The sequence below is a fragment of the Micropterus dolomieu genome, linkage group LG07 (genome assembly GCF_021292245.1).
Source record: "Micropterus dolomieu isolate WLL.071019.BEF.003 ecotype Adirondacks linkage group LG07, ASM2129224v1, whole genome shotgun sequence".
Lineage (NCBI taxonomy): Eukaryota > Metazoa > Chordata > Actinopteri > Centrarchiformes > Centrarchidae > Micropterus > Micropterus dolomieu.
Window position 1 is genome coordinate 17144684 of NC_060156.1, and position 12013 is coordinate 17156696.

The window sequence follows — 12013 nt, forward strand, 5'->3', positions numbered from 1 at the left end:
GTCAGACTGGAAAGCCCCAACGTTTGTCACTGCCTCACTAAGGACCTCCATAGCTGCACCTGCTATCCCAACAGCAGGAACAAGAGTGGCCGCGGTACTGAGAATTTCCCCCCACCTAGGCTTTTCTCCTGCCAGGCCCGGAAAATCCTCTCTGTTTGTATCAGAAACAAGCAAATCCCTATGAATAGGTTCGGGGCCATGCATGGATTTGGAAACCACCTCTGTTCTTTTTGGGCTTTGTGAGGAAATGGAGTTACACGCCATTTCAATAGGTGCATCTTGTTTTGATAACAGCGGGCTAGAAGCTTCAGTCTGCTTACTCCTCTGCTTGGCACTCTCCTTATCTTTAGAGTTTAAATCATCTTCTCCTTCAACTCTGATTTCCCCTCTTTCATCTTTCCTTGGCTTTGTTTTCACTTTCAGTTTAGATTCTTTTGCGTTCTTTTTGTCCTTCACGTTAGAGCTGTCAACATCAGGTATCTTTGGCTTATCTGTAGCTCTACCCTTCACTCTTTGAGCTGTGTTCTTGGCAATGTTTAACTCATTTTCCACAAGTTTTCCTTTGCTTTTACTTTTAACTGGAGTATTTTCTTTGCTTTTACTTAGATTTTTGACTGTTGTGGATTTGTGGTGTGGTTTCCCTTTAACTTTCACAGGTGTAGATTTCTTAGTATCAAGCTGAGCGGGTGTAGTTTCTTTTTTCACTGGTAGTGATTTTACATCTAGTGCTTTACTTTGACCTTTGCCCCGTACAGATTTGACCTTGTGCAAATCTTTTGATGGAGTCTCCCCTTGGCTCTCCACTTCAACAGGTTTGACGTCAGTGGTTTCTGCATCTTCTTTTGCAGCGTGTTCTACAGATGTTGAATTTTCACTTTGGACAGATATGCTGGTTAATTCATTTCCTTTAGAGATCTTAATAACAGGAGGAGTCTTGTCCAAAGCTGATGATAAATTCTTCTCCTTTTTTGGTTTCCTTATCAAGTCTGTCTTTAAAGTGCTGGCTTCAATATCCTCTTGGTTTATATTACTTTTCACATTTCTATGTCTCCTGGTATTTTCTTTTACTTCAGTCATTCTCTGCGATGCTTCGGTCAGTGTTTTCTGGACAGATTGTGAAGTTTTTGGGGTTGATTCTGATAGTTTGCTCTTTTCACGTTTTGGTGATTTAAAATGTGAGGGTTCTTTTTGAGCTTGTGTATCTTCACAAGTTTTGATCTCCTTGGACTGCTTGGTAATGTTCTCTTTGCCTTTAGATGTGACTTTGGGGTTTTGTTTTTGGGGACTCTTTGGGCTCTTTAGTTGAGACACTTCTTTCGTTAAGGAGCTGGAGCCTTTCAGGAGCTCTGTGGGTAAGGCTTTGTGAGAATTTTGTTCTGCCTTTCCATTGGCTTGGAGCTTTTTGGCAAACGCCTCTGTCTCTTTCGTAGTTCTTCTAAGAGCTCGGCCCTTCTTCTTTTCCTATAATAAATCACAGAGAAAATATGTATTTAGTCCGACATCAAACTAAAAATAAAACAGGTAGAAAAAGGTCATATGCAATAATACTGTGGCAACATTTTACCAGCACAGCAGCAGACCTGCAATCAGTGTGACGGCATATGTAGTTGCCTGTGTTTTACTGCCAAATGCATGTCATCTCTAGTTTGAGGAAGTGGTTTCTTGCTCAATAACACACTACGATAACACTCAAAATATAATCACATTATCAGAATTCACAGGGTTATGTTTCAGTAGTTTTTGTAGGCATAGATGTCATTCATTTAAAATATTTTGAATATAATTACAAATATATAAAATATTCCAGTATTCTGTATATGTTGGACGTCATTAAGTATGAGTATAATTTGAAACATACATAGAAAAATATCTTACAGCATATGGAAAATGATGGGGGGTTTTCATAAACATATGGCATGGTGGGCACACATAACAAATCTCACATCAGGTTTAAATACAGATGTGGGTGGGAGGTAAAGAAAACCATGGTGACGAATGAGGAATCCTTATTTTTTCCATCTGCACTGGAGATAAACAGACGGTGGTTAATTGAGGGTCAACGAGGTGTGATGCGAAAACAGCCTTATTTAATTACTGTCACGGCAGTCTCTCTGGCACAATAAGGCGTTCAAATACAACTTCAGTAACTCAACTATTAATTAAAAAAAAAAATTTTCTCAATATAAAATATTCTCACGCCACCTTGATTTATTTCATATACTGTCGTTTGGATTCCTTATCCAGTGTATTAATCTCTGTCCCACATTAAAGCCCACGCACGTGCGATAACAGTGGTCGAAGGTAACAAAGTACATTTACTCAAGTACTTCACTAAATACTTGTACTTTACAATATTGAGAAAATGTATACTTCATTACACCTGAAGTTATTACTTAGTTGCTTATTTTGGTTAAAGAAAGTGACTAAATGTGCTATGCTGTAAGAATATTCCTACCTAACCTGTTTTTAAATGTTTGTTTCAGGCATTTTTGTAAATTTTGTAAATATTTTTCATCTTTCTAGTGTAGCAAACTGATACAACTCATACTTTCTTGTATCAAGCTACAGAGGTTCCTTTCTAGGGTGTTTTTTTTATTCAAATTGAATGTGCAAATATCCATACTGCGACAAGAGTTTTTATCACTATGTTAAAGAAAATGAGGTTTATATATGTATAAAAAAATAAAACACGATCAAATGAATTACTGATAATACTCTAGTGGTTTTACTTTAAGTAGGATTTTGAATGCAGGACTTTTACTTGCAATGAATTGATATTATAGTGTATTATTGTATTTCTTCTCAAGTACTTCTTCTACCTTTGAACATGAATGCACGCATTTAAGGCTGGAGCGGGTTACTGAGCACCACATATTGTACTATGACACACAACAACGTAGGAGACTCCTTCACAGCTTGCTTCATCACTGGCTGTGGAAACACTGATGAGATGTGGCAAGATTTCTGCCAACTTTTTCAAAGTGTTGCATGTGTGCATGTTTGTGTATCTGAGGTTGGAGCCCAAACAGATTTGTGTATTGGCAGATGCTGTCCTAATCTCTGAATATCATTACACACATTCTTGGAATAAAGCAAATATATAAAGTATGACGAGAGCAAAACACTAAATTCAAGTTATACCAAGTGGAAAATGTCTCCACACACACACGTGTGCAAGAACACAAACACACACACACTGCTGAGCTATGCACATTTCCTGGAAAAGTCAGTGAGTGTTCAACGTTTCTGCTTCCTGTCCTGTAGTGCACATAATCTAGACCACAACCAAGATGCCTAAAGAGGAAAATAACAATCAACTGACTCCATGTTTAAGACACATGGAGCCATTAAAAAAGTCACTTCTCTCACCATATTTGGCAAAAAGTCAGAGTCGACTCCTTCTTCAGAGATGTTCTCCTCCACATCTTCTATGACAATTTGTCCCTGAGCAGTTTCTCCCTCTGAAAAAACAGACAATGATGAGGTTAAACAGAGTATCTATAGCAAGAGAAAACTCTGCTCAGCACTGGATGAAGCAGACTTTCCAGTTGTTAAAATTATGGGTTGAAAATACCTGTTTGTGATGAGGCAGGGTGCTTCTCCTCGCTGAGATGTTTAATGGAAATATCACTGGAGGGTCTTGTTGGGCTACAGGGTTCGTTAGGTGGTAGAGGAGATGGCAGTTTTTCAATTAAGGCCTTTTTAGCGGTTGCCAATCTGTACAGTCTTTTTTTTTCAGTCTTTTTAGGAAACACTGGGATGTGAGGGCTACGTTTAGTTACAGACTTTGGTGACAGTAAGGGAGAAGGCAACTCTTTGGATTTAGACTTAGAGGAAGCAGCGGAAGAGGATTTATTCTGAAACACGTTTGATGACTGAAAATGTGGGCTTGATGGCTTAGAGGATGACACTGGACTCTTGGACAGAGATCTGGGGGAGAGTGGTGGGCTTGGTGTAATTTCTGATTGTGGTTTGGGGGATGATGAAGGGGTTGTAATGTCCTTTGAAAGCGTTTTAGGGGTTGGGATATTTCTGGATGTTTGCCAGGACGTGTCGAGGAAGCCAGAATTTAGACGTGGGAGGTTCTGAAACATCTCCCCAAACAGTTCCACAGAGCTTTGCTGAAAGACATGAGAGGACAAACATCAAAACCACTACTGAGTAAAAAGGTTGCACCACCGTCTATGGAGCACCTCCAAGCAGTTAGCTAGTGGCACTGCAGCAGAGCTACAGTTTGGTGAAACACTGCTCCCTACTGGAGTTAAAGAGTGATTACAATTATCTATAGTAGTTTCATCAGGACCCACCAAGTTAAATTAAAGACTTCTAAAGACATTTAAATACAGCATAGAATGCAATTTAATACTGGTTTCACAAGTTATACTAGTCAAATTATGATTTCAGTACTTCCCAGCATTACATAACAATTATTAATTAAATGATGTTTGTTGGACCCAGATAAGCAGCATTAAATGAACAGATGGATTACCCAGTAAAAAATAATTAATTTACATTTTAGAGCTGAAACAATTAGTGTGTTAATCAATCAGGTGATTAAAAGAAAAGTGATTGGCAACTATTTTGATAATCAGATCAGATAAACAGATAATCATTAAAGTAATATTTCAAGCAAACTTCATATCCATGGTTCCAAGTTCTCAAATGTGAGAATACACTGCTTTTCATGGTCTTACACACACACACATATATATATATATATTGGGTTTTGGACTGTTGGTTGAACAAACCAAGACATTTTAAGATGAATAATGTCTAGAATAATGTGTCAGGCATTTCTCACTATTTTCAGGTTATTGTTGTTTTTTTTTCTGAACATTTACATTTACTAATTTGGCTTTTATCTAAAGCAACTTACAAGCATCAATACAGTAAGAGATCTACAAGTGACAATAGATACTAGAAAGAGCAGCAATAAATACTAGTAAGAGCTATTAGCGTGTACGGCATATACATATATATATATACACCATAATGGGGCAAATACCTATAGGGAAGAAGTAAGAGTTAATGAATAGTGCAATCAATACAAGAGAATTGTAAGGAGATATAGGAAGGAGAGCACAGGAAGTGCATGTTAGAGGTTAGGGATTCAAGGTGTTATAAGAGAAAGTGTTCCTGGAAGATTAATCGATTAATAATCAGCAGATTAATAAATAATGGAATTAAGCAATAGTTGCAGCCCTGGTGCATTAAAGTCTTTCCCACTATGAGACGATAAGCAGCACAATCCACTGTCCAAACAATTCCTAGTTTATATGTGTGTAACATGTACCAAGCACGCAATAGTATATTTTATATACCATTTTCAACATTCAACAACATTTTAAATAAATTTTGTATATTAAATGTAAGAATTTTCTAAGTTCTTTTGAGGAAGCTGAATTCATTATTTTTATTAAAGGCCTGCAAAAACCCTTTTATATGTACACAGCAGATAATAGTTGAAAGAAGGGACTATTTGGTTTTGTAAGTCTTGTAAGATTGTTTAATCTGGAAAATAAGGACCAAGGTATAGCTTCTCACTTTTTCTCTGTGGCGGGCTCGAGCCAAGAGGGCCGAGAGCGGGACTAGTGGGTTAGGATCGATCAAAGTGTCCAGCAGGAGGATTTCTGTGTAACCTGACTCCAAAACGTTCTCTGTGATTGTGACTTCCTTCTTTGGCACCACTTCTTGGCTCCCTGGTGGTCTGGGTGCAGCCAGTACCAGCATGTGGTTACCACCGCAGGACACCTAAACATAAGAAAACCCGTGGAATCAATGTAGTTTATTGCTGTGTGATGTTTATTTCCTCTCAATCTGCTCACCTACATTATACTCATTTACTTTCAGACACACAGGATAAATCACTTGGGAAGTGCACTGCACTTATACAGCGTTATACAGCGTTTAAACATTTGACAGAGGTTATAGAGGTGAAGCTGGGGATGACAACAACCACTTTCATCACAGGCACTTACTAACTGAACATTGTACTTGAGAAAACGTGTGCAGAGTGTTGGGCTGAACTGGTTGCTGAAGTTCTCCTCCCCTAACCCCAGTTTTCCATGACGACCATCCCCAAACGTGTAGAGAAGCCCGCTGTCTGTGAAGGAGGAAAACAAATGCTTTAGCTAAGATTTTAAACTTGTATTTAATCACTGCTGCACTACACAAATAATGACTCGAGTGAGCTTAATGCTTACTTGTGATCACAGCGGTGTGGTTCCTTCCACAGGCGACATGATTGATGCTAGTGTTACTAAAGTGCTCCAGAGACTTTGGCAAATCAGATTCAAATAGAAACGTCCCGTGGCCGAGCTGACCGTACTGACCGCGGCCAAACGTGTACACACTTTCCTCTGGCACAGCAAAACAAACACAGTGAAATAAACTACTTTGATTATCAGCAGTGTGGAAAGTAGCTAAGTGCATTTACTCAAGTACTTAAGTGCAATTTCGATGTATAGAAATACGTTGGAGAATTATTGTCCTTTTTACTCCAGTGACAAATAAGGTTTTAAACTGATCAAAAATTGAAATAGGTTAAAACAGCACATAAAGTAGTTGTTATCTTTATGAGGATGTTTTTTACTTATTACTATAATCAAATTTTCAAAGAATGTATTTTAAGTGGTTTAACTGAGAATCATGTGACGACACCAGTCAAAATGTCATACGGAATAACCTTAATGAATTTTCTAAATATTATGATATTATAACTTTTTAAATCAATAATACGTATAGAATATATAAAGTGAGGCAGTAACCAATATTTAGAGCTCAGAAAAAAAAACTTGCACAACTTTTTTTTCTCATTATACTGTGATTTCTTTAAACGTGACCCTACTTGTTCAAGTTCTTTACCCATATTTTAACACTGCAGTGTGATTTAAAATGTCTGAAAATGTTTTACAGTACTTGGCATCATACTATTTTTTGGAAAAAACAGCGTTATCCTGCCTGACTGAAATTGTTACTCGGTATGACACCATATGAGTTAACACGCGAATTGTCATTTTTATCCAATTTACACATTAATAATGTTCATAATAATAAACGTTTTTGTCATGCAAAGGTAGTCACACTCAAAATAGTTTAAGTAAATTAATTAGGCTACACTGCAAAGATATACAGATCCCCTCTCAGTGTGGTTTCTTTCGTATACAAATAGATTTAAACAATAATGTCATGTTTATGAATTCAAAATAGCACAACTTTTCAACATCAAGTTTAATTTAGTACTAAGATCATAGTCACTCTACATCAATATTCATAACAAAACGTAAAGGGTTAAAAAGTAGGGGAACTTCATTCATTTCGATGCACATAATTTCTTTGAACATCAAAAATACAAAATCATGTTATTGAACAACATTTTTAATAAAGAAAAATCTTCTTATTGGGTTAAAGTACGTTGAATCACATAATTAAATATCAATCAATGAACAACACATTTTTTTTTACAGACAATAATATGTTAATATCACAATTTGAATGTTAATTATACTAATGAAAGCTGAAAACTGTATAAAAAGAATATATTGGCAAACACGTGTCATGCAAGATAACTGATGACATTATGGGCTAACAGAAAATAAGTGTTATCCTATATGACAAAACTGTTATCCGGTATGACAAAACTCAGTTTGAATCTTAATCAGGCAGTAGTTTTGGCTAACTATAGAAATCTGCAACCTTGATCTTCAACTTACAAGTATGCAAATTCTTGCTAAATAAACATATTTGCATAAAATCAACATTATATATGTTTTTTTAGCGTTATCCCACATGACACAGGATTTTACTATATAGTGTGCAAGTGAGTAAAAAGGTAAGTTAAACACATTTTATTAAAGACATACTTACCTTTCACCATTATTTAGGGGTGCTTCAGGGTCTTGCTGATTGTGTGACATGCTGTCTGATATCGTGTCAAATTAAAATTACCCCCAAAATTGCTCCAGTTTGCTTGTTATCCCGTATGACATTGGCTGAATGCCAGTTTTGGGACAGAATGCTCCAAAGCATAACAATCAACTGGATGTCATATTCTTTGTAATATATAAATATATTGTTTTCAACACTCAAACAATAATGCCTGTGGCAGAGATGTTAGGGTTTATTAGATTTTTTACAGTTTGTTTAGGTTTTTTGCATTTCAGCCTGAGTTCCGGACAGTTATCCGGTATGACATTTTGTGACTATAATGTCCCTCAATATATGTTCATATCACTTCATAAACAGAGATTAATAGATTCAAAAAAGGTGCATTTTATAAAACATTTCCTTATTTTTGACTTCATAAAGGGGTTTGGACATCAAAATTGCACGTCATGTCATTGGGACGATGTAGTTTAAAATTGTGCATAGTGTAAACACTGCAAAAAATATTCATTAGAGCACGTAATTTGCATTTGTTATCGTGTCCTCAAATTCTTACTTTGATAAAACAAGTTAAAAAATTATTGCGTTTCATTGCGCCACTGCGTTGACAAGATTGCAACTTGTTTAAATATCATTTACTCTGTCTTCTTTCAAGTTTCTCACACTCTTTCTAAAAGTTTCTTGAAACAAATTAATTTTTGTCGGAAACAATAATCTAATTAGACTGGCATATTTTTTCACTTAATTGAAGAAAAACACAAATAAGATCTTCATTATCATATAAAATTGTTCAAATCAGCTCCACTTTGATCAGTTAACATTAAAATGCTTACATGTCTATGCATTGGCGATATTGATACTTTTACTAAAGTAAAAGATCTTTCACCTTATCTCACCTCTGATAAACCTGCTAGAAGGTGAAATATTTCTATTTTTAATGTATGTAAAATAGAAATAGTCAGGTATATAAAACAAAAAATGTATTAGTAGAAATGTGATGCTGTCTCTTTTTGGAACAATGGTTTTTATACTATTGACCTACCTGTGAGTGCCACAGTGTGTTCCCCTCCACAGGACACCTGGGTGACACAACCCAGCATCCCTTGCACCCGCTGAGGGACTCTGTGATTGGCCAGCTGCTCCACCTGGAGACCAAGCCTTCCGTTCGCACCCTCACCAAACGTGTAGAGATCTCCACCCACTAAAACACAAGCCAACACAACATTGTCGGCACAATGAATAACATCTGAATGTTGGTTAAATTAAAACTCAAACTGACTGATTGTCTGCTGTGTTTGGTTTGGGCTGTGCTGTACCTGTGACAAAAGCTGAGTGATGGTTCCCACAGGAGACCCACATCACCGCTTCCCCAACATTCACCTCTCTGGGTTCTGCTGCAAATCCCTCATCTCCTAAACCAATCTGACCCACAGAGTTGTCTCCCCACATGAACAGCCTCCCGTCCTCTACCAACACACACACACACACAGAGTGCAGAAACATAATTATGAGTACACATACACACATAAACAGTTTGGACCTCAGAGCACCTTGGCTATCGGAGACACTTGTCAGATTATTATTTGTCACTGTTTGAACCTGTTAAGGCAGCTGAGGTGTTGCATCCCGCAGAGAGCATTTTGATTGGTGTATCGTCACAGAAGGGCCTCAGCAGGTGAAAGGATGTAGTGTTGTTGCAGTGGCCCAAACCGAGCTGCCCCTCTTGGTTACTACCGGTACCATACACACTACCTCGCCCTAAAAATATACAATAACCAGAATTAAATACAGAACACTGCTGTTGAAACATCTGTCACATAAAATACAGATATTATTTGTTCATCATCTTACATGTGCAGACAATTGTGTGATCTCTCCCACAAGCTACAAGCTTCACCTTCTCAGACTTTAAGGCTGAAAGGAAAATACACAGCAATTATAGCTACTAAATAAATGACAAAATGCAAAGAATAATCTTCTATGACAAATTTAAATTAAAGCTGAGACAATAACTTGATTAATTCATTAGTTAATTGACAGAAAATTCTATTTTCCTCTGGTTTCAGCTTCTGAGTTGTGCTCTTCTTTATCTTATGTGATTGTAAGCTGGATATCTTAGTGAGACAAACCCTGTGGTGGAAGAAGTAGTCAGAGTTTTTTACTTAAAAAAGTAAAAGTAGCAAAACCAGTGAAGAAATACTCTATTACAAGTCAAAGTCATGTATTAAAAATTTTACATAGGTAAAAGTACAAAAGATAGACTTAAAGTATCAAAAGTAAAATTTCTCAATATGGAATGCTCAATTTATATAATCATATATATTATATTACTGGATTATAATTATTGATGCATTAATGTGTACATAACTTTAATGTTGCAGCTGGTAAAGGTGTAGTAACTAAAGTTATTAAATAAAAGTAGCGGAGTGAAAAGTACAATATTTGCCTCTGAAATGTAGTAGAGTAGAAGTATAGGACAGCAGACAACGGAAATGCTCAACTCCAAATTCAAGTCCTAACTTGCAGTACCTGTGTAAATGTATTTGGCTACTTTCCACCCCTGGACAAAACAAGTGATTTGAACATGTCCTTTTCACTGTTTTCTGACATTTTATAGGATTAATAATTAGCATATTAATCTATAATGAAAACAATCATTAGCTACAGCCTTTGTAAAGTAACTTACCTTTCACAGAGGCAGGTTTGCTGGCAGCAGGCTTAAATCCAAGCCCCAGTTGTCCCCAAGTATTACCACCAAACATGAGCAGCCTGCCATTTTCTGCAGACATAAGAATCATTACAGAGATGGAAGCATGATAGACACATGCTTCTCTTTGAACACAGTGATTTATTATCAATAGACATAGTTTGCCTGCACCTGTGATGACAGCAGTGTGCTCTCCGCCACAAGATAGGTGCACTGGCTGGTCATTCTTCAGCCAGAATTTACTAGGCACATTGTCAGCAAAACTGCTCTTTCCAAATGTGAAGATGGCTCCTGCTTCTGATGAGATATGTGAGATTCATCTTTAAACAGCCTTGATATTTACATCACGCAGGATTTAAAGGCAACACTAAGTTACTCGTCTCTAACTTAGCACCGGCTAAATCCTGACCTGCTGTCACCTCTCAGGGGATTTAAGAAGCAGCCAGACAGAAATAGCAGCAGGTTAACCACACTCACATACAGTAACATTTGTATGTACCATTCATAAAGGTAAAGGGCTATATGCTGTCTAATGTCATGTTTACAAAGTACTCTCACCAGGTATGTCCACATTGCTCTGCCCCGTCATCTCCACTGCTGCCCTCCTCACCTGCTCATCCTCACAGAGTCTCTCTGTGCTGCTGACTGACAGGTGGAGTACAAGAAAACGTTAGAGGGGGGCGGGGGGGGCGAGCAAGATGGCTAGCTGTCCATGCGCTAACCATGGATGTAAAGTTATGGTTTATGTCAGGGGTATTCAATTAGATTTCAAAGAGGTCTAGTTAGAGAAAATTTCCTGAAGCAAAGGTCCAGAACATCAAAACGACGAACTTGCGTTATCATTCAGTACTATAACCTATAGTTGTATCAACACATGTTTTTAGTCAACAACGGACTGTCAAATCAAATAATATTTCAGTCAGTTTTCACATCAAACTGGAAGGATAATAAATAATAACTATTCAAATAATAAATTCTAAATTTAAGTAAACTAAATTAAAGTGCCTAATTTTTAGAAACAATGTAATAAAAAGTGTAGCTTGAAGTGATGAAGTGTAGTCTTAACCAATTTTATAATAAACACTCAACACATCATAACAAATGAACAGCTGTAATGCCTCCTCTTCTCTTTCATTTCCTCTTACAGAGCTACCACTTTCCTACTTTCTGTTGTTCAGTGAGAAACGTGAGCTCCAGCTAGCATATTGGAGATCTATGAGATATTCTGGTTTTGAACTGCCCGTGGGAGGAATGTACATGTAAAAATCTGTACATTCTTTATTAAAAGTCATGTGAAATCTCTTTTATCTTTCGTCTCCTCAATTCGGGTGTGTTTCCAAAACGTCTCTGGTGAATCTCGCGGACTCAACTCGCAAGCATCGGTATGCACAGATTTGATTGGCTGAGCAGCGTCACATGAGA

General features: G+C 37.1%; 1 protein-coding gene across 1 annotated transcript in view; it reads right to left on the reverse strand.

Annotated features, from left to right (window-relative positions):
* The window catches only part of rpgra (retinitis pigmentosa GTPase regulator a), a 14914-nt gene extending 3683 nt beyond the window's left edge, over positions 1–11231 (reverse strand). Inside the window, exons 1-13 of the mRNA XM_046054528.1 lie at positions 11150–11231; positions 10763–10888; positions 10571–10663; positions 9736–9798; positions 9484–9642; positions 9201–9350; positions 8927–9085; positions 6204–6359; positions 5979–6103; positions 5545–5751; positions 3575–4121; positions 3370–3461; positions 22–1461 (exon numbers count right to left, since the gene is read on the reverse strand). Coding sequence (XP_045910484.1) covers positions 22–1461; positions 3370–3461; positions 3575–4121; positions 5545–5751; positions 5979–6103; positions 6204–6359; positions 8927–9085; positions 9201–9350; positions 9484–9642; positions 9736–9798; positions 10571–10663; positions 10763–10888; positions 11150–11180 — 3348 coding nt within the window. The 5' untranslated portion in view covers positions 11181–11231. The remainder of the gene's footprint in view (positions 1–21; positions 1462–3369; positions 3462–3574; positions 4122–5544; positions 5752–5978; positions 6104–6203; positions 6360–8926; positions 9086–9200; positions 9351–9483; positions 9643–9735; positions 9799–10570; positions 10664–10762; positions 10889–11149) is intronic.
* Between the last annotated feature and the right edge of the window lie 782 nt (positions 11232–12013).